Genomic DNA, 23824 nt, shown 5'->3' with positions numbered 1-23824 from the left:
CTACCCTCCCCCAAGTGCAATCCAGCTTGTTCATTTCCTTGCCAGCTCTATGGTGTACCTGTCCTCTCTGCTTGACTGAAATTGCCACCATCTCAGTTTAAGGGATCATCTCCTCTTAACCTGGCAAATTCAGTATCCTCTTAGCTGGTCTGCTTTTCCACCACCAAGTCCTCTCCATGTAGAGGGAAGAGATATCTCCTTAGAACAAATGAAGCCTGTCACTTTGCTGAAAACTATTAAACCATTTGTAGCTTTACCAAGGATGATTGAATGGGATCTACAAGGCTCACATGAGCAGGGTCTCGTTGATCTTTCCCACCTCATTTTGTGCCATTTCCTATTTGTTCCCAGTGTTCCAGATACACACACAGTCTGCCATTAGTTCCCTCGTAAAAGAACAAGAACTAACTCCTAGCAATACTTGAAAATTCAGCTTAAATGTCACTGCTATAATGAGGTTTCCCATGACCTCCATCTTCTGTCAGTGACCTCCTATTATATCTTCATGTTACATCTTTTTACATGAACTCTTCTTTAAAGCACCAATTGTAGAGATAATTTTATATATATATATATAAAACAGTGAATTGAAAGCAACGATTATGCCTCTATTTTTTGGGGGGAGTGGGATGAGCAATCAGCATTCTAATTTGGGAATTATTCTCAGACCACATAATATATAAGACTATGGCATAAAAATTATTATGAAATCATATGTATATATGTGGTCCCCTAAATAGTTTTTAGTGGCTTTATAATCTGGCTGTTGGTCCTTCTCTCCTCTTCCAGAAACATATCTCAGAAATGGAGCTTTTGCATCTCTCTGCTATTAGCTATGCCTTGATCCCAAGTGAGAAGAAATCTGACATTCTGTTCATGTCACCATGACCTACATGGGGTACATATTTAAGGAATGGAAGACAGAACATTTAGCACATAGGAACTTTTTTTTCCTTCTCTGGTCCAAGCAATTCCAATTTACATGGTCTTAAAAAATATTTACCCAGTGTTACTGCCATGTATGACTCAAACTAAGTTTGTCAGAAATGGTGAACTGTTAAATTCAAATTAAAGTAATAAAATCCACGAGCTCCCCAAATGCCTCCATTGTATGCTGTCATATAAAAGGTTAATTTATACCAATCAGGTAATTTATTAAGAACAGAAAGGGCATATTGAGGTATAACTGCAACATGATTTTTTAAATTGTAAGTAAAACTAACAAAGTTCTGACCTTACTTGCCTCACTCCTTTGTCATAAAGGAAAAAGTTGCTTCAAGGAAACTTTATTTCTTTCATTTATAATCAGAATCTTTTAACAGCAAGTACTATGTAAAGACTTGATGAGTTACCTGCCCCTGAGATTCAAGTTATATTGGTAGCATTTATTGTTTTCCAATAATATTGAGTCAACAATAATGTATTTAAAATTAGGTGACTATCTTTTCAAAAAAAACCCCAAGGATTCCTAGATAAGTTAGTTATCAAAAGATAGTGTTTCACTTTTAAGGCAAGTGCTGGGTTATTATATTCACTTGTGAAAACAAGTTACTATATCTTTCACAATGAATATTATCTACAAGCTTTCTAGGAAATTTGGAGTTTAGAAGTCCACACCAAAAGTATCCCAAATGGTATGGTAGATTATTAAGTTAGGCAAAATTTTATTTAGTATTTCAGTAGTATAGTGATATTATAAGCAATTACTCTGTGTAGGGCACTTAGATAGTTGCTTTGCATGTATTTTTTTTCCTAATTCTGACAGTAACTACATACAGTAAATATTATTTTTCCATTTTACAGATAAAGTCATGAAAAAAGCTATTTAAAGGCTCATTAGTCATGCTTGTTTATATAAGCAAATTATCATTCTGCTATTTTCACTTAAATATTGTCTGCCGTGAGGTACAGTTGCAAAATAGGAAAAAAAAATTATATTAGAGGTTTATGGCACTCTTTCCAACCCTGTGGCTGCTTTTAAGTAGGATTCATATACTCTTGACAGGTTGAAAATTAAATGTGCTTTATAGATTTCTGCTTTAAAGGAATGGAAAGTGTGAGTGATGGGTGTCAAATAGTTTGTCTTTCACAGCATCAAATAAATAATGTTTTCTCAGCCTGTTCTGATTCGTGTCATGGTGGAATCTTATCACCCAAAGCAGCATGCTTCCCATCCTCCCCTCTTTCTATTCTGTGTGAAAGCATAATTATGTTTTTTCTTTGAGATATAATTCACATACCATAAATTCACCCTTTGAAAGTACACAGCTCGGTGGTTTTTAGCAGTTTCACAAGGTTCTACCACCATCACCACTACCTAGTTCTAGAACGTCTTCATTACTCCAAAGCGAAACCCTGTACCATTAAGCGGTCTTTCGCCAATCACATTTCCCCACATCCACTGGCAAACACTCAACTACTTTCTGTCCCTATACACTTGCCTATTCTGGATATTTCACGTAAATTGTTGTTTAGTCACTGAGTTGTATCCAACTCTCTTGCGACCACATGGACTGTATGTAGCCCGCCAGGCTCCTCTGTCCATGGGATTCTCCAGGCAAGAATACTGGAGTGGGCTGCCATTTCCTGCTCCAGAAGATTTTCCCAACCCAGAGAATGAACCTGAGTCTCTTGCATTGGCAGGCAGATTCTTTACATCACTAGGGAAACCCACAATTTCATATGAGTAGAATCATACAATATGTGGCCTTTTGTGTCTGGCTGCTTTCACTTAGCATAAGAACTTCAAGGCATGTGAATTTTGTATCATGTATTAACGTTTCCTTTCTTTTTATGACTGGATAGTGTTCTATTGTCTGAATATATAACATTTCTTTATCTGTTCATCAGTTGACGGCTCTGGGGTTTCCCACTTGCGACAATTTTGAATAAGGTAGCTATGAATATTCCCGTGTAAGTTTCTGTGTGGACTTGGCTTCATTTATCATGGGTCATTTTTTCATTGCCTTTTCCCCCCAGCTTCAGGAATGCCCAGAACACTAGGAACTCTGAATCCTTAGCGGAGCGTGATAAGCCATGGGCTCCCAGACATCCTTAACCTGATCTCCACTTGCCTGTCTTTCCCCAGAACCACCCATTGGCAAGATGCACCCCCCACACGGCAGCGTCACTCCTCAGAAGAACAGCAGCCTGCTTGTGATCATCGTGGTCACCGTCGGCATCATCACAGTGCTGCTGCTGGTGGTGGTGGCCGTGATTTGCACCCGGCGTTCTTCAGCCCAGCAGAGAAAGTAGGTAACAGCTAGTTGCCAGAGAAAGTCACTGTTTGACCCGAATGCCATTTTTGCTTAATGTTTATTGTTTTGGCTGCCACCGGTCTTAGTTGCTACTTGCTGGATCTTTACTTGCAGCATGTGGGATCTTACTTCCCTGACCAGGATCAGACACGTATCCCCTGCAATGGAAGCACGGAGTCCTAACCACAGGACTGCTAGGGAAGTCCTGAATGCCATCTTTCTGAGTTAGATTTTTGATGGCTGTCTTCCTATACACGTTCATGACTCACCATGCATTCTTTATCTCCTCTCCTGACCTGGGCAGAAATCTTGCCTTTTGTCCATTCCAGGCCCATAAGATAAGTGGGTGAGAAAAAGGCTTGCAGAGGTAATAGGAGAATCCACCTGAACAAACACTTTGCACTTCTCTTTGACTTTACTTCTTTATTTATTTTTTAATTGTGACTGCAGTGGGTCTTCGTTGAGCGGGCTTCTCTCTGGTGGTAGTGTGCAGGAGGCCAGCAGTTGTGGCACACGGGCTCTCTGCTCGTGGCACACGGGCTGCTCTAGTTGCGGCATGCCAGTTTAATTGACCTGTGCCATGTGGGATCTCAGTTGGCCGACCAGGGCTCGAACCTGTATCCCCTGCATTGGAAGGTGGGTTCCTAACTGCTGGTCCAGCAGGGAAGGCCCTGATTTTAATCCTTGAGACCAGATTCTTATGTTCAAGTGAGGGTAGGGGTTCCTTAAGTAACACTTAGAGAATGGACTCCACCATGTCCCTACTTATGACACTCTCTGCAATTATGGAAGAAAGGTTGGAGATGTGTGTTCCTCTAAAAGTATGGATTTATCCCTTTTGACATGGACGTTCATAGGCATTTAGTCAGTGCCTGTCACATGAATGACTGAGTGTAGAATACCAAAGTCAGCATAGTTACAATGCTATGGTGTGTGTAGTTTGGAGGCAGTAGTTACGATGGAAGAGAGATTCCAAAAATTCAAAATGATTCAGATTGCCTGGCTCTGGTTGACTTTCAGAAATTAAAAATTTTGAGGGTCTTAAAAATATTTTCATATCATGCAGCCCTAGGTAATAATACAGAGAATGATACATCAAAGTACAAAGTTTGAAATGGAAAGGAGGTTTGATTCAGCTTATCACCTCCCAGCAATACCCTCTAACCAGCATATTAACCTTGTACCAGCCAGTTGTGGGAATCAGAAGTAATCTTCTGGTTATTTTATGCCTGTCTAGCATTTTTCAAATTCAGCCTGATACGGTTTTTCTCACCTGTGCTGTTCTCACTGGATTGGCTATAATAGGCTTTTCCCTTAATTATGTTTGTTTTTGGCCTGAGGCATGGGCTCACAGGTGGCTGGTGTGACAACTATATACAACACACAATGCTAGAGAAAGATTCTCTAGCAAATAATATTCTGTCTTCCCTTGGAAATACCTCAGGATTTCTCTCTTTTTAAAAAATCCTATGATCCTGTTTGTTGATTTCTACTGTATTTTCTAGCATTTTTAAGTAAGGTATTTAGTAACAATATACAGGAAGACTTCCATACTGAAGAAAGTAAAATAAAGGTACAGATGCAGACTTTGCATTTCATTTACTTAGATGGCAGGTCAAATTTTATATACAGTTGCATTCATTTGACTAGACTGTCTTGGAGCTGACGATAGCTGGTGTGCTGGTCCATTTTTCCCCAATAGGAAACCAGACAGAATGAGATTTACAGGGTAGGTCTCCTGTATAAGCTTAAGCTTTCAGGGAAGTCTTAGGGCTTCCCTGGTGGTTCAGATGGTAAAGAATCTGCCTGCAATGCGGGATACCCAGATTCAGTCCCTGGGTTGGGATCCCCTGGAGAAGGGAAGGGCCACCCACTTTAGTATTCTTGCCTGGAGAATTCCATGCAAAGATGAGCCTGGTGGGCCACAGCCCATGGGGTCACAGAGTCAGACAAGATTGAGCAGCTGACACAAACGGTCACACTCTGAGCTTCTCCAGTGCTGGGCACTTAGCAAGCCTCTGGGGGGAAATCACTGTGATTGAGTAAGTCATTGAACAATCTCTCGGTCCAGCAATCCCAGGAAAGGGCTTTTGTCAACAAAGAAGAGTGGCAAATCCAAGTCACAGGTCTCTGAGGCAGCATTAAGAAGGATTCACTGAGACAGAAGCAAGGATGGTGGTGGTTTCAGGCCTTCCTTTATGCCAGTTTTAAAAACATGGAGTCATTCACTAAAACTAATTGAATGAGTTGAATCATCTGTAGTGTGGTATTTTGTCTTCATCATGTTCATCCCTATGAGAAGAATGTCTGAGGGTCTTACTGGATCGATGAACTGGATTCCTGAACCTATCTTGTTTCTCTGCAGAGAAAAACGCTAGTCGCTCAGAGGTTTTATTTAGGAAGAGAAGAGGCTGAACCCTGGAATGGCTTGTTTATATTTTAATTTGCTTTTTGAATTAATTAATTAATTTGGCTGCATCAAGTCTTAGTGGTTCCACGGGGGATCTCTGTTGCATCCTGCGCGGGCTCCAGGGTTACAGGAAACGGGCTCCAGAGGACAGGGGCTCAGTAGTTGGTGCAAGCTCAGTTGTTCCAAGTCATGATTTTTTAAAAATTAATGTATCTGTTTATTTAAGGCTGTCCTGGGGTCTTCGTTGGTGCCCTTTGACTCTCTCTAGTTGCGGACCAAGGGCTACTGTCCGGGTGCAGAGCACAGGCTCTTCGTTGTGGCGTCTCTTATTGTGGAGCATGGGGTCTAGGCACACGGGCTTCAGCAGTTGTAGCCTTAGAGCTCAGTACTGTGGCTCGCAGGCCCTAGAACATACAGGCCTCAGTAAGTTTTAGCATGCGGGCTCAGTAGCAGTGGGGCACAGGCTTAGTTGCTCTGTGACATGTGGAATCGTCCTGGACCAGGGATCAAACCCGTATCTCCTGTATTGGCAGGCAGATTCTTACCCACTGTACCACCGGAAGGCTGAGCATGTGGAATCTTAGTTTCCCAACCAAGGATCAAACCCATATCCTCTGCATTCCAAGGTGCATTCTTAGCCACTAGCCCACCAGGGAAATCCCTGGCTTGTTTTTAAAATTAGGAAATAAATAAAGGATAAATCACTCCATGAATAATTGAAAGTCTAAAGAAAGTTAATCTGTGGTTCCTATGTTATTGCACCTTGGGTTTTTCCTCACCCCATCCCCAAAGTCTCTTAATATTTACTTGGCATCTTCATCTCTTTGTTTGTATACATTCACAAAGAAAGAGAACACATCTCCCTTAAGATATTTTTGAATTCTAATTTAGCTTTTCTTGATTTTGCTGAGAACCTCTCCCCATACCACCACCAATGAACTTTGTAGAACAAATTAAATAATGCAGATGAAAGCAAAATCAATTCTAATTTGAAACAGAAATAATGTCCATTACAGGCCTCTCAGAAATGGGAGTTTAATGTGATTAATAAGGTGAAGTAGGAAACATCCATGAGCTTCTTCAATATTTCTTTATCTAGAACTGCTGGAGAATGTAAATTGTCTTTGTGTTTTATTGGAGGACTTGAATTATATCCAAATGGATTTGGAGCATATTTTTGTGTACTATCAGTAATACTTCATTCACATTAGTGTCTACACATTTTGTTCTGTGATTTATATAATGATGAGGTAATGAGCTAGCTTGTCTGACTCATATTCTAGTTGGTAAGGTTTTATGTTATAAAATAACCAACAGAAATTAGAACCCAAGTTCTAGTTCTGATTATATCACGTCTTTAATTAAATTAATGGTATTTAATTAAACCTAAATGAAGACCTAATCTCTGAATGTCAGGTTCCTCAAATAAAGTGAAAGTGAAAGTCACTCAGTCGTGTCTGACTCTTTGGGACCCCATGGACTATACAGTCCATGGAATTCAATTTCAGGCCAAAATACTGGAGTAGGTAGCCTTTCCCTTCTCCAGGGGCTCTTCCCAGCCCAGAGATCGAATCCAGATCTCTCGCATTGCAGGAAGATTCTTTAGCCAGAGGGATTGGAGTTTTGGATTGTGAGCCAGAAGGAAAGCCCTTCCTCAAAGAAATGGTAATAAATACTTTCTATCAACTCTCTACCACCAAAATTCTGAATGAACTACTACTAAATTATAAAATCTCATGGTAGCATTTAGATTCAAATTCACATGAAATAAAAATAACTTTACATTTCGTTTTAGTTATGAACTTAAATTTGTACTACTCTGAAGAGACTTCCCTTACACATCTTGAATTAGTGAGATTATAGTAGAATATCATAGTATGGAAATTTTATGTGTGTGTGTGTTTTTGCCTCAGTTTTTAAAAAAAATTATTTATTTTAATTGGAGGATAATTACAATATTGTAATGGCTTTTGCCCTGTATCAACCTAGATGTCCATCAGCAGATAAATGGATAAGGAAGCTGTGTTACCTATATACAATGGACTACTACTCAGCCATAAAAAGGAACACATTTGCGTCAGTTCTAATGAGGTGGAAAATTTGTGTTTTCCGGCTTAAATTGATGGGGAATTTCAGTGCTTTAGTATTTTCCTAGCTAAAATGTAGAACATTTATTATAAGTTAGAATGTATCTATAGATACTAAAGGCAAAATATTTGACATTGAGACTATCCTGGAAATTCTGGACACATGCTACCACATGGACACATGGGTAGAGTTGTCTGAATACATTAAATTTAAATGTGAACTACAGTCTGGAGTAAAATGAGTGCCCAGCTGGTTTGGTTCTTACCCATTCGCATCCCCAGCAGACCAATTAAAAATGAAAAAAGAAACTCTTCTTAGAGTTACAGATCATTTGCAATGTAAGGAACAGATAGCATAAAGAGTTGGTGAAGAGTCGGTAAAGAAACCTTGAAATATTTCCAAGTCAATAACGACAAATTTTTATTATTCAAATCAAGTGATTACTATGTGCTTAGTGTGTGATCTACAAAGGAACAAATCTGCTTACTGTTAACTCTTGAGATAAAAACATTTCTGCAGTTTCCCAGGGACTTCCTGATGTTTTAACTGTATGTTACCATTTCGTCCTCTCTACTTTTCAGCTTTCTTACGTGCCATGCCCCAGTGCATGCTGCTTGCTCCAGTGATGCAAAAGCCATATCATTTTTTTATTCATTTTTTTAAACTTCCACTATCTCTCTGATCTTCACATTTCTAGTCCTTAATACATTTCTTGGCACATTTACTATCTGTAGGGTAAGGGAGTTAGAGAAGGCAAGGTTCGGGAAAAGAATGAGACCCGCAGACCCGCACTTTCCAGGAACAGATCACCTTTAATGAGGTGAGAAGGGGCAGCAGTCAGATTAGCGAGCTGCTGCACTAACCCAAGAAGAGAGTATATATAGGCAAATATGTGGAAATCTACTGTCTTAAGGGGGCCCGTTCTTCTCCAAGGTTGTTCGGACTAGTTATCTCTTAAATGGCTGGGACAAGGAATTCTGGAGATCAGCCAGAGGCTGGGACCAGCTGGAAGCTGGGCATCTTCAAGCTTAATGTCCATTTTTATTTCGGGTGAGAGAGTTCTTTGTTTTGCATAGAGTGGTGAAGACCTGGAGGGCAGTTTTAACTCCAGGCTATTTTGAGCCGGTGACTTTCCTTCACTATCCATAAATGTTCACTGAATAAACAAAGAGATACATGTTGTGAAACAATGGATGATGTTGGAGAAGGGGAGTAAAGAGATGTTTTTGCTCCTGTATCAGTGGAGGAAACCAGTTCACACACAGGGAGCATCTGGCCAGCTCAGGTAGACAGTGACCAATGCAAGCTAAGTGGTGTTGAGAAAGATGAAGGGGCATGATTTAGCAATCCTAAGATTATACTGACCTAAATTGGTCAGGAAGGTTTCCTGAAGAAGATAGGCTTGAAGGGATCTTAAGTAGCTTGTAAGCAAATAGAACTGTGAAGGCGTTGTTGGCAGAAGATTGGATGGATGGATGGATGGATGGATGGATGGATGGATGCTATCTAGATAGAAAGATAAATCCATAGATAGGACAAATAAGACCTCATCAGAATTTGATCATGCTGTGGAAGCTTTGCCACAGTATGAGAAAGATCAGGTAGAACCTTGAAGATTCCTTGCTCTGCCTTTATTCAAGAACATATGGATGGGAAGAGACCCTGCAGCTGTTTTTGGAAGCCGAGATTACTGGTACCTAGAAAAACAGGTGTGTGTGTATGGGAAGGATGAGCATAACATAGTCTACATCTGGGGCTTCCCCAGTGGCTCAGTCGTAAAAAATGCTCCTGCAGTGCAGGAGACATGGGTTCGATCCCTGGGTTGGGAAGATGCCCTGGAGGAGGGCATGGTAACCCACTCTAGTATTCTTGCCTGAAAAATCCCATGGACAGAGGAGCCTGGCGGGCTATCGTCCATGGGGCTGCAAAGAGTTGGACATGACTGAAGCGACTGAGCATGCACACATTCTGCATCTAATAGGAAAAACTAGCCTTATACTAAAAAACTAAGAAAACCAAATCACTCACTAAAGACAGTGCTTCTCAAAGTTTTGGTGCATCAGATTTCCCTTGAGGGCTGTTAAAACACAGCCTGCTGGGTCTCAACCCCATTCACAAGTTTCTGATGGGGCAGGGCCTGCGAACGTGCATTTCTGACAATTCCCAAGGTAATGCCGGTGCTGCTGGTCCAAGGACAAGACTTCAGGAACCATTGCACTGGATTCGTCTCTGTACAGGATTCCAGTGGTGAGACAGAGGAACTGGGGACGAAAATAGGCAGCAGCTACTTAGTCAGGGAACCCGCAGATAGACGAAAGTTTGGTGTGACAGTTGTTCCCACAGGTTTTAGGACAAACTCCACACAATTTACTTTTGAGCAGATGTCGGTTTTACTACAGCCCAGCTACATGGACCACTGGGCTACTACCAGCAGGGGAAGGGGTCTCTCCAAGGCCAGAGACTTCTCTCTTGAGAAGAGTCATTATAGAAAACAGAAGAGGTTAGATGGTCTGCCATAGAACATATACAAACAAGAAATAAAGTCTGCTTAGAAATCTTTAGATTGTTGATAACTGTCAGCTGAGTGGATGAGCAGCTTCTCAGAAGTGGTCATGATCTGATTAAAATCCATCAGAAAAATGCTTATGCATTTTATCAGGAATAATAATTTGTTTCCAAGTGGAGGTTATAAATCATAACATACTAAAAAGATTCTGTCTTGAACAAATTTAGAACTTTAAAAAAAAATAGAATATGCCCTGAGATGCTTGGTACTGAAGTCATGGGGTCTGGTAAATGAATGAATGAATGAGGCATGAATGTAAACAAGGGAGCCAGAATTCATCATTTCCTTCCAGTTTCATTAATTATTTTACAAACATCTTTACCACAAGCTATCTAAATATTGAGTTATCATGGACATTCTGACAGTTCTGTCCTAGATTTGGGAACTGGTGTTCCAAACTCTGTATGAAGTCATATGGGCACCAGGGTTTAACTTATTTAGCATTGTGATATGTTAGAAAGATACTGGAGGGAAATCTCCCAGTTTGAAAATGACATGAAGTTCTTCTAAATGACCAGAGATGGATTACACAAAGAGTTATGTGTGAACTGCAGACTCGTTTCCTGTGGGCCGGTGAGTGTACGGAAATGAATTCAGGGAATAAATGGTTAGCAAGAGAGTTATGATCTTAAAAGCAAGAAAATGATCTAGGGGCTATTATAGACCATTGTCTAGAGTCAGTGTGAGGCTGCTGCCAGGAAATCAGCAAATTTTAGATACTTGTTGGGAAAATATTAGAGCAGAAAACCCTACATATTTTTTCCCACTAAATACATATGAAGTCTGGATTTCTTTCTTTATATCCTCATCAGCCTAGTTGAGGAAAGACAAAAAACATTAAGAAATATGAACAAATCACACTATCAAACATGTACTAATGGCCTAATAGGTACAAAGCGTCTTATCCAGCAATTGGGGAACAAAGTTGTTCTCAGTGGCATTGAATAGGTTACAAAGCCTCCACTGAAAGTAGTTTGTTTGAACCATTTAGCTAACAGGAAAGCAGTTATCCTCGTAAGCCATTCATTTCACGTGAGAAAACTGAGAAAGAGGTACTTCTCTGGGCTTCTGCCAAAGGTTAGCTTTTAACTGTCTGAATTCTGCTTTATGAAGCGATGTTATTATTTTAAGAGAAACAGAAGCTACAAGCAGAGATTTAAAAATTTATAAAACTATAGTGCAGAGGTTGAAAACCATTTCTAAAAAGGGCCCAGTAGCAAATATTTTAGCCTTTGTGGGCCATGTGCTATTTGTTGTAACTCTTCAACAATGCAATGTGAATGAATGAGCTTGGCAAGTTTCCAATGAAACTTTATTTACAAAAAGAGGTAGTGCAGGCTTCTGCTGCTGGCCTGAGATGATGCTGAGTTCAGTATGGTGGTGGCTGTGTCGACTCCTGCTGGGGTTGCTGGAGGCCCTGAGCCCTAGCCCTGGGGAGCCCACTGAGTAGAGCCACATGAATGAGGTGCTCTGTGGGCAGAACCTGGTGTTGATGGGAGCCATTTTCAACCTTCTGCTGGTGACCGTGATCCTCATGGCATTTTGTGTCTACAAGTCCATCTGGTGCCAGGGATAGCCGAGCAAAGAAATCCTTCCATGAACATTTGTAGACAGAATAAGTTGAGCTGCACAGGGGTCAGTGGAGAAGTTGAAATCAGAACTTTCCTGCTTGGAAATAATCTTTGGTATGGATAGTTGGTAAATTCTGAATGATTTAGGGAAACAACAACAAAAAAACGTCTAGCTGTTATCTCATCCTAATGCTGGAATGCAAGCATTGGGCCGTTGATTCTGCTTCTCATTGTTTCTTTTTATACTTCCCTGGTAAGGGCTTTCCACTAGTGGTGAAGAACCTGCCTGCCAATGCAGGAGACATAAGAGACGTGGGTTCGATCCCTGGGTCAGGAAGATCCTCTGCAGGAGATCATGGCAACCCACTCCAATATTCTTGCCTGGAGAATCCCATGGAGCCTAGTGGGCTAGTACATAGGGTCACAAAGAGTTGAACATGACTGAAGCGACTTAGCACATACTTGTTTAAAGTAAGACCGGAAGCTCCAGGGTTCAATGTGAAGATGGAGTGCTTAAGAGAAAGAAAATATCACTTTGTGAGTGATGTAAAAACCACACTGGAAAGGACTAATCATTAATGTTTGAAAATATTAAGAAGGGAAAGACGTAACACCCTCATTCCCTAATTTAGAACCAACTGGTCACAGTGGGTTAAGAATCACAGGTGTTTGTAGTTATCCCGAGCTGGCCAAAATGCTCCATTTGCAAAGCAGCATCAGCTGTGGGTAACGCAGACTGCCGCTCCTCTCGCGGCATGGAGCTCTGCGCTCAGACGCCCTCTCTGAAGTTGGGGTCACACAGGTAGGCCTCTGGCCAGGGACACCCTTGGGTTGGGAGGCTCTGGGGGGCGAAGGGGGCTGGAAGTGTTAGCAGTTGGCCCGTCTGAAAAAAGAACTCGTCCAGCTTGAAGACGTTGACCTCCTTGTCCTACACCAAAGTCTTCCCAGTCCATAGCCTGGAAGCCAGGGCATTTTCTCTGATTTGGAAAAAGAGATGCCTCAGGAGCTCTTTTCAGCTCTGGGTGGGGAGAGCACAACAGAAGTGTGTATTCCTCACAGAATGCAGAGTGGTGGTGGGTGTGTCTTTATACAAACTTAATTCCAGCTTTAAAAATGCTTTTTCTTTGCACTATTGGTGCGCTGGAGTTTTCTTCCACAGAAATGATACAGTTATTTATTATAATTTAAAGGTGCTAGGTTTAACTTTGTTATTAAATTAAAATGCTAAATTTGTTTGTGCTCCCTTTAAGCACAGCACCGTTTTTTTTTTTTTTGTTTTTTGTTTTTTAAACAACCTGCACTTAATGTGAAATAACTGATGTGGGATACTGTAACTCTTTACCTAAGTATTTTGTTTGTAACTATCATGGAGCCACCGAAGCATTCACTGTTCTGTACTTTTGAGCAAGATGCCAATTAAAACAAAAGTAAAATCTTTTTAAAAAGAGGAAAAAAAAACTACAAGAAAAGCCACACAAAAGTAAGCAGTGGAGGATGTGGCCTTCAGGTCATAGTTTACTGACCCCCTGCTCTAGAGATTGGTTAACATGAGCATCCGGCTCTTGACTCCGTCTGCAGGGAACATTGCAATCTCACTGGCCCCAAGAGGATAGCGCTGCTGAAAAACAAATTAAGGATTGCTAAATGCTTACTGAGGAAAATAGATGTTTACAGCACATTTCCAAATGGCTTCTTCTTTTGTCAAAGGATGGGTCTTTAAAAAAAAAAAAAAGATGGGTCTTATTGTGTTCAAATCCAGACACTTAGTGAGCCCAAGAAGAAAGCATTTCATTCTCCCGAGAATGCGTTTCTGCAGCCTTTTTTGTCTTCAAAGGGCCACCTCCCCAGTTGCCCAGGAAATTGGACAGCTGAGGTACAGACTTTCTTCTAAGCCCCAGTCTTGGCTGTTGGCACAAATCCTGGCCTTTTCATTTTCGTTTGCCCTTTGGAAGCAATTCTGTCATTTATCTACTAGACAGATGTTGCCGTCGGGTACCTTATGCCTGGCTCCAAAGAACGGCATATGGCTCCATCTAACCCACCGTCACCTCGCGCGGAGCCCGCAGCGGGGCCGCTGGCGTGCGGCGCTCCCTGGCAGGCCGCCGGGCCCCGGGGAGGCCGCGCCGCGTCTCCGGACCGCGGCGAAGCTCCAGGGAAGGAGCGGAAAGGCAGCCGGGCCGAGGCTGCCAGCGCCTGGATTTCACAGGCTTTCTCCTGGGAGCGCTTTTGTTTCCTCTCTCTCGCTTCTCACTTGAATTGACTGAGAAAAAAGAGAGAGAGAGGAAAAGGCATCGAATAAAGGTACTCACATCTGCCTCCGGATTTTGTTCCGTAGGAAACGGGCCACCCACAGCGTTGGCAAAAGGAAGGGCAGCCAGAAGGACCTCCGGCCCCCGGACCTGTGGATCCATCACGAAGAAATGGAGATGAAAAATATCGAGAAGCCGCCAGGCGCGGACCCGACGGCGCGGGACTCCCCCATCCAGAGCTGCCAGGACCTCACGCCCGTCAGCCACAGTCAGTCAGAGACGCAGCTGGGGAGCAAGAGCACCTCTCATTCAGGTAACTGTCCTCCCGGCGTCGGGAAGAGCATCCCGCAGAAACCCCGCGGAGGAGCTCTTGGTGCCACTCTGTGAGTGTGGTGAAAGCGTGGCTTTTTATTGATTGAGTCTTCGTTACTTACATATGTGTTACATACAACACGATTTTTTGTATCCACACATTATATTTGAAGGGCTCCCAGTGGCTCAGCAGTAAAGAATCTGCCTGGGTTCAGTCCCTAAATCAGGAAGATCCCCTGCAGGACGGCATGGCAGCCCACTCCAGTCTTCTTGCCTGGAGAATCCCATGGATGGAGGAGCCTGCGGGGCTGCAGTCCATGGGGTCACAAAAGAAGCCGGACAAAAGAAGCAACTAGGTGCACACAGGAATAATTATCACTTAATTGGACACATGTTAAATGGTCATCTTTGCAGAAATATATTCTGCAAATTGAACATACCCCAGAGAATGGTACAATAAAAAAGCCACAACAGTGAAACAAAATATAAGTAAAATTAGCAGCTTATTGATAAATACCTCTTAGCTCAAGGAATTTTTCCAAGTTAATCTGAAGTGCATCAGACTACTAAGTAATACCATCCCAAATTGTCTCCCACTTTTGTGGATATATATACTTGCCAGTCATTTTCAGGTCAGTTACCAATAGTTAAAGTAATCTGATGTGAATTTGATTGATTAACTGGGTTTACTTTCTATTCTATCATCTTGTCAACTGCCTTGTATAATTGTGATGCTTCTTGAAACTTCTAAGAGGCAGGAGGAAATCCGGTTAGGACATATCGAAATGTGGAGGCTAAATGAACCGATTGCATTTTGTTAGATCTTGAACAGAAGTTTTGTTAAGGCAAAATTTGAAGCCATTGTACATATTTTACTTCCCTCTGTCTTTGAAAAGTTGATTTTAAATTTTCTGTCAATCCCTTGCTTTAAAAAAAGTCACTTCAGGGACACTTGGAGGATGGAAAAAGCAACTATTCTGTTACTTTGCCTTGATTACCGTGGAGATCAACTGTCATTGTGTGATCGTCCCCACACAATCACGTTATATGGTCACTCAGTTCAGTTCAGTCACTCAGTCATGTCTGACTCTCTGTGACCTCGTGGAATACAGTACGCCAGGCTTCCCTGTCCATCATCAACTCCCTGAGCTTGCTTAAACTCACTAGCCTAGTCAAATGGAGTCTCTGTGAAGGCTCTGTTGATATACAAAGTGATCTAAAGGAAAAAAAGAAAACCTGCTGTTTAATGATTTGGTGTAGAACAATCCATGTCCAGGAATAACTGAGAAATAAACAGAAAATGGTTGTTAGGATATTTCACTTTCCATGGCCCCTTAAAGTTTCAAAATGCTTATGGGAAGTTGCATAATCAACCCAATACTCTCATCAAGAAATTGCTTGGTCAGTTCATTGGGTATTTTCAGAATCAGTAGCTGGTTTTATTTTGGTTTGGTTTTTTTGAGTAGGAAATTAGAAGTGTATTATACCACTGCCAAATATATTAATAATCCAAATAGACTTTGGAAAACACAACTGTATGAGTAATCCTTATGAATCAGTTGTCTATGGAAATAATTAGATTCAATAAAAAAGTGCTCAATCATTTATTCATTTATCTGGATTATTTTTCTCCAGACAATTTAGCTGGTTTTTTTTAAACAAATTTTATTGGAGTATAGTTGCTTTACAATGTTATTTTCTGTTGTACAGCCAAGTGAATTAGCTATCTATATACATATATCTCCTTCCTTTTGGATTTCCTTCCCATTAGGTCACATTGAGCATTGAATAGAGTTCACTGTGCTATACAGTAGGTTCTCATTAGTTGTCTATTTTATACATCATATCAATTGTGTGTGTATTGATATGTATATATATGTGTATATATATATGCACATATATATACATGCAGATTGATACAGCTACTAAGAAGAACAGTATGGAGGTTCATATATATATATGTGTGTGTGTGTGTATATATATATTTATATATATATTTATTTCTCCTTGATAGCCATACGCTTGTTCTCTATGTCCATGTCTGTGTTTCTACTTTGTAAATAACATCATCTATACCAATTTTTTCAAATTCCACATACACGCATTAATATACCACATTGTTTTTCTCTTTCTGACTTAACTTCTGTCTATCTGACATTCTTTAGGTCCATCCACGTCTCTACAAATGACCCAGTTTTGTTCCTTTTTATGGCTGAGTAATACTCCATTTTATATATGTACTATATCCTCTTTATCCTGAACATTTGGGCTGTTTCCATGTCCTGGCTATTGATTGTGAGGTTCAGTCCCTGGGTCGGGAAGATCCGCTGGAGAAGGAAATGACAACCCACTCCAGTGTTCTTGCCTGGGAAATCCCAAGGACAGAGGAGCCTGGTGGGCTATAATCCATGGGGTCACAAAGAGTCAGACACAACTTGGTGACTGAACATATATGCATAGAAGGAACCTCCATACTGTTCTTCTTAGTGGCTGTATCAATCTGCATTCCTACCAACAGTACAAGAGGGTTCTCCTTTCTTCACACCCTCTCCAGCATTTATTGTGTGTAGATTTTGTGATCGTCATTTTGGCTAGTGTGAGGTGATATCTCCGCCACCCCACCTTGTAGTTTTGGTTTTTCATTTCTCTAAGGATTAATGATGTTGAGCATCTTTTCATGTGTTTGTTGGCCATTTGTATGTCTTCTTTGGAGAAATGTCTGTTTAGGTCTAAAAAGGTCTCCCGCCCATTTTTTTGATTGGGTGGTTGGTTTTTTGGAGCTGCATGAGCTATTTCTATATTTTGGAGATTAATCCTTTGTCAGTTTCTATATTTGCAAATATTTTCTTCAGTTCTGAGTGTTGTCTTTTCATCTTACTTATGGTTTCCTTTGCTGCACAAAAGCTTTTGAGTTTTAGGTCTTTAATCCATTTTGAGTTAATTTTTGTGTTTGGTGTTAGGGAGTGTTCTAATTTAATTCCTTTACATGTCGCTGTCCAGTTTTCCCAGCACCACTTATCAAAGAGGCTGTCTTTGTTCTATTGTATATTCTGGCCACCTTTGTCATAGATTAGCTGACCATAGCTGTGTGGGTTTATCTCTGGGCACTCTATCTTATCCCATTGATCTATGTTTCTACTTTTGTGCCAGTATCATACTGTCTGAATTGCTGTTTTAAACCAAATTAAAACGTTGTGACTGATTGAAAATGTAGCTGGTTGACTAGGCTTTCTCACAGTGTCGTTTAAACAAAGATTCTAATTGCTGATCTTTTTTTTAATCTTAAGTATTCCTTTTCTAGACCTTAAGTGATATCTCAAGCAGAGTCCCTAGCTTTTCTGTCACTTTCTATCATTGAACCACAGTCCAGTTCCATTAGAAATTAAAATCTGAAATTTAAATTAAAGATTCATTTTCTCCTATGGCCATCAGACTTTTGGCTCTGAGGACTGGGGGGGGATCACAATTTGTTTCCTGAATCCTCCAGCACCTTGGAATATGTGGAGCAGTGGGGGTGGGACAGAAGCAGGGAGCTTACTCCATTTCAGAAACACCTTTAGCCATTCTTCTTACCTAACTGCTCTTTCTGGTTTTTATGGTGGTACAGCGATTGGAGATAAAGAAAAGATGAAAGGAGAAAGGCAAGGTGGGAAGGAAGAGAGAACAATTTGAAACTCTTCATTGATTTTCTGGGTGCATGGGCTGATCTCAGGTTGTACCCAGATTCTCAGCCTCTTATAAAACACAGTATGAATTATTTACTGGAGCCTGTGGGATGCTTCCTCTGGCCAGTTCCATGATCTGAGATATACCTCATCAGGACTTAACCCTCTCCCACCAGAAACAGATGTACCTGTCCACCTCGTCTTCTGGAGGATCAGCTGCTCTCAAACCTGATCAACTTTCCAGCTGCCCATGTGACCCACAGGAAGCTCCTCTGTCTTTGACAGGCCAAATGATGAGAGTGCTCATAATCCACACTGGCTCATCTCTCAGACATGCTTTGTTCTCTTGTCTGTCTGAATAGACACAGGGTAGACCAGCAATCCTGCTCCCTCAATAAGCTTCTAGCTAGGGAATAAATGAAAGGCAGATCTCTTTTGCAGTAACCTCAAGAGTCTGTAGATGTCTTTTACTATAGCTTCATTTTATCCTAGCTATCAGGAGAGGAAGAGCACCTCTCTCTCTCACTGGAGGGAATAAAATTGTCTCTCAGGCCTTAGAAGGTTTTGCTAATGATTTCTAGGATACCTCCTTCTTGATTTTCCTCCTCATTAAATATATGCTCAGATGACATTTCAGGTCAGTGAGACAGATTTTGATGTCTCTTACCAAGTCTTGGGAAATGTTTAACTCCAAATGATAGCCGTTTTATTCAGAGTGAGAAGATACTTGTGCCCATTTGTCTTGAATTTGAAGACCTTCATGACAACTCTGTAGTGATAGAGAAAGCAGTACTTGAGATCCTGTTTGTTAAACTTGACAATACATGAAGTGTTCTTGGTGATGTCCTGGTTAAAAGGAAAAAACTGTGATTGGAAGAATTAATATCATCAAAATGCGCAAATCACCCAAAGCAATCTGTAGATTTAATGCAATCCCTGTCAAAATATCCATGACATTTTTCATAGAATAGAACAAATATTCCTAAAATGTATATGGAACCACAAAAGACCTTGAACTGTTGAAACAATCTTGAAAAACAGAACAGCGTTGAAGGTATCAGACTCTCTGACTTAAGACTATACTACAAAACTACAGCAGTCAATACAGCATGGTACTGGCCCCAAAACAGACAAATAGATCAGTGGACCAGAATAATAACCCAGAAATAAACCCACACCTATGGTCAATTATACTAGGACAAAGGGAGCAAGAATATACAAGGAGAAGAGACAGTCTCTTCAATCAGTGGTCCTGGAATAACTTTACAGTTCCATGTAAAGTAATGATATTACAACATTTCCTCACACTGTGTACAAACACACAATGGATTAAAGACCTAATAAGAACTGAAATTATATAAATCCTGAAAGAGAACATAGGCAGAACACTCTTTGACGTAGATCACAGCAATAATTTTTTGGACCTGTCCTCTAAGGTAGGTCTTCCCAGGTGGCTGTCAGGATCCTGGCAATGCAGGGGACGTAAGAGATGTGGGTTCAATCTCTGGGTCAGGAAGATCTCCTGGAAGAGGCATAGCAACCCACTCCAGTATTATTGCCTGGAAAATGCCATGGACAGAGCAAACTGGCAGATTACAGTCCATAGCGTCACAAAGAGTCAGACACAACTGAAGTGACTTCACACACACACACACACACACACACTCCTAAGGCAAAAGAAATAAAAGCAAAAATAAACAAACAGGACCTAATTACACTTAAAAACTTTTGCAAGCAAAGGAAACCATTGACAAAATGAAATGGCAACCTACTAAATGAGAGAATATATTTGCAAATGATATTACCAACAAGGGGTTAATATCCAAAATATATAAACAGCTCATACAACTCAATATAAACAAAAAAGCCAACCCAATTTAAAAATGGTCAAAAGACCTGAATAGACATTTTTCCAAAGAAGATATTCAAATGGCCAATAGACACATGAAAGATGCTCAACAATTCTAATTAATAGACAAATCAAAATCACAATTAGACATCACCTTACACTCGTCAGAATGGCCTTCATCAAAAAATTTACAAAAAACAAATGTAGTCAAGAAGGTGGGGAAAAGAGAACACTTGTACACTGTGGGTAGGTGTGTAAGTTGATTCATCTACTGTGGAAAACAATATGGAGGTTCCTGAAAAAAACTAAAAATAGAACTAACATGTGATCCAGCAATTCTGTGCTTGGGTATTTATCTAGAAAAACAAAAACACTAATTTGTAAAGATACATGCACCCAATGTTTGTAGCAGGTTTGATCCCTGTGTCAGGACAATCCACTGGGACAGGAATGGCAGCCCACTCCAGTAGTCTTGTCCGGAAAATCCCATGGACAGAGAAGCCTAGTGGGCTGCCATCATGGGGTCGCAGAGAGTCAGACACAGACTGAGCAAACACACACACAGTGTTCATAGCAGCACTGTTTACCATAGCCAGGGTATGGAAGCAAACCACATGTCCGTCCATAGAGAAATGGGTAAAGAAGCTGTGGTATTCATATACAATGCAATATTCCTCAGCCATTGAAAGAGTTAAATTCTGCCATTTGTAGCAATTGGATGGACCTAGAGAATATTATGCTTAGTGAAATGGATCAAAGACAAAGAGTGTATGATACCACTAATTAGTTAAATCTGAAAAAGTAAAATGAATGTATGTAGAAAAACAGAAACAAACTCACAGGTATAGAAAACAAACTAGTGGTTTTCAGTGGAAAGAGGTAAGGGAAGAGGGGCAAAATAGGGTATGAGGTTAAGACACAGAAATTACTATATATAAAATAGATAAGTGACAAGGATATATTGTATAGCACAGGGTATTATAACCATTATTTTGGATAACTTAATGGAGTATTATCTATAAAATTGCTGAACCAGTATGCTATATGCCTAAAACTAATATTGTAAAGCAACTATACTTCATTTAAGAAAAAAACAGACAAAACTTCATGTCAATCAATCATTGACTTTTAACTGATATATAGTATTCAGAATTTCAGCATTACTTTTCAGCATATATTTTTATTCAATTTTCAAATCTCCATATTTCATTCTTATTATTTTTATGACTCTTTAGTATGACATTTTATGGAATTATAATAAATTTGTATAGAGACCTAACCATCTTTTTGCAGAATGTAGTCTATTTCCTGTATTTTCATAGTAAGATTTAATGTCTTTGGGGCTTAAGTATAAATTGCAAAGATTGTGCTTAATTCATACAATTGCATATTATGGAGCTGTTAAAAATTACACTGCTGACTTATTTCGGAGAAGGCAATGGCACCCCACTCCAGTGTTCTTGCCTGGAAAATCCCATGGATGGAGGAGCCTAGTGGGCTGCCGTCTATGGGGTCGCTAGGAGTCGGACACGACTGAGCCACTTCACTTTCACTTTTCCCTTTCATGCATTGGAGAAGGAAATGGCAACCCACTCCAGTGTTCTTGCCTGGACATTCCCAGGGATGGGGAGCCTGGTGGGCTGCAGTCCATGGGGTCGCACAGAGTTGGACACGACTGAAGCGACTTAGCAGCAGCAGCAGCAGCAGCTGACTTATTTATTGGCAGAAAAATATTTTTCTGTTACTTTTTAAAGAAGACTGCAAAACAGTATGTATGGTATAATGCCATTTTTGAAAAATAAATATATTAGTATGTATTATCTTGCTTTCACATATATATATATATGCATGTGTGGCAATTATAAATAAATTATAATGGTTCTTTTGGGGTAATGAGGTTCTGGTAAATTTTATTAACATTTCTACAATGAGAGCATATTGATAAACAAAAAAGTAGATATTATCATTTAAAGCATCAATGAAATGAAAAAGGCATTGGGGTTCCTGGCTAGAAATGAAGTATTGCATCATTAATACTCAAGCGTATTGCTTTCCTTTTAGGTCAAGACACAGAAGAAGCAGGGAGCTCCATGTCCACTCTGGAGAGGTCACTGGCTGCACGCCGAGCGACCCGGGCCAAGCTCATGATCCCTATGGACGCCCAGTCCAACAATCCTGGTGAGTGACAGCTGGTGCCACAGTGGAGAAGGGAACAACATCACGTTAATATGAGGCATGTGAGCTTAGCCGCTCCATCATGTCCAACTCTTTGCAACCCTTTTGCCTGTAGCCCACCAGGCTCCTCTGTCCATGAGATTTTTCAGGCAAGAATACTCCAGTGGGTGGGCATTTTCCTCCTTGATTTGCAATATTATATTAGTTTCAGCCATACAGCTTTCTTTGTGTGTCTTTTCTCTATCAACTATCAAAACCTGATTAGTTTTCTCTGAATTTTCTGAGCAAATGGACATAATGAAGAACAATTAAAATCACATCATTTTTATTTGGAAGTTAGACTTTTCACTCTGTTTGTTGTGCTTGCCTTACACAACACGTGATTTGTCTGTGGGCAATCAGCTGATACATATTTAAGAAATTATGGAAAATGAATTGATCTAAAAAGAATGGAAGTTTTGTCATTGATCTTATTCTAACAACCACCTTCATAGATCTTAAAAAACTTTTAACAAGTCTAATTTTCAGACTTAAAATAACCTAGCACTCTCGAAACAAATATTGAAATAATCACTTCCTACCCCCTTCATATTGAAGTTTTCTGTCATACTCCCACTTTCACTGAAGATATTAGTATCTGCGAATCACTTCCCTTCCAATTACCTCTATGATCAATCTTGGTAATTACAGTATCCATGCACATAATCCATCTGATGTTAGTTTCTGATGTTCCCTACAATATTAGCTCTTTCCCACCTCAATTCATCAATTCCATGTCACACAGTAAACCAATTGTACCTGCTGCAGAACATCCATTTCTGTCATCTCCTTTTCTAGCACAGTATTATTTTTCTTGTTTATTGGCCCCTTGCTAACAAAGTTTAATCCTACTAGGACCTCCAATCCATTAACTCTGCAACCTTCCCACTATCCCTGGTCTTCCTCATGTCTTTATTTCCATTTAAACTCAACTTCCAATCCAGCATCAATTACTACCTCCCATTGCTTGTAAACAGCCTCATCTCCCTTGGTGGTTCTTCCCTATCATAGTTACCACCCAAAGAACTCAACTCTGGTTAAATTAGCTCCTCACCAACGTTGACCATGAACCCTGACAGCTGACTTCATTTTAGAAAGATATGTAGCCTATTTGGGCTTCCCTGGTGGCTCACTTGTAAAAAATCCGCCGGCAATGCGGGAGACCTGGGTTGGGTAGATCCCCTGGAGAAGGAAACCGCTACCCACTCTAGTATTCTGGACTGGAGAATTCCATGAACTGTATAGTCCATGAGGTTGCAAAGAGTCGGACGTGACTGAGTGACTTTCACTTTCATATAGCCTATTCACTGGGTATTTATGACAACAAATTCAAGGTGAACTGTCGTTTATTTGGAAATGCCAGTCATTTCTCTCACTTTGAGAGAAATCATTCATTGTCATTCATTGAGACATCATTCATCGTCTCACTTTATAAGATGAATATATTATATCTATTCTTTCCTTTCTGACTCAATACCTCTCTCCTTTCCCCAGTCCCTGCTAATAAGCCTGCTTCTTTTATCACCAAGAGAAGCATTTAGAAATGGTATCCTTATCTACCCTTCAAATCTAGTGATCTGTTTTTGTTTCTGTGTAAGACCAGCTCTTCCCTTTGAGGACAACCTTTCATTCCCACTTAGGGA

The 23824-nt window shown here is 40.4% G+C and overlaps 1 protein-coding gene across 5 annotated transcripts in view; it reads left to right on the top strand.

Annotated features, from left to right (window-relative positions):
* Positions 1 to 23824, top strand: part of DCC (DCC netrin 1 receptor) — a 1226177-nt gene that overhangs the window by 1126302 nt on the left and 76051 nt on the right. For all 5 annotated transcript variants that reach the window (XM_070452514.1, XM_070452512.1, XM_070452511.1 and 2 more), the window contains 3 exons: positions 3089 to 3251; positions 14228 to 14454; positions 22029 to 22145. In XM_070452514.1, coding sequence (XP_070308615.1) covers positions 3089 to 3251; positions 14228 to 14454; positions 22029 to 22145 — 507 coding nt within the window. The remainder of the gene's footprint in view (positions 1 to 3088; positions 3252 to 14227; positions 14455 to 22028; positions 22146 to 23824) is intronic.

The sequence above is a fragment of the Odocoileus virginianus genome, chromosome 22, assembly GCF_023699985.2.
Source record: "Odocoileus virginianus isolate 20LAN1187 ecotype Illinois chromosome 22, Ovbor_1.2, whole genome shotgun sequence".
In the NCBI taxonomy this organism is placed as follows: domain Eukaryota; kingdom Metazoa; phylum Chordata; class Mammalia; order Artiodactyla; family Cervidae; genus Odocoileus; species Odocoileus virginianus.
The sequence above is the reverse complement of the archived record's forward strand: the minus strand, read 5'-3'. Positions and strand labels throughout refer to the sequence as shown.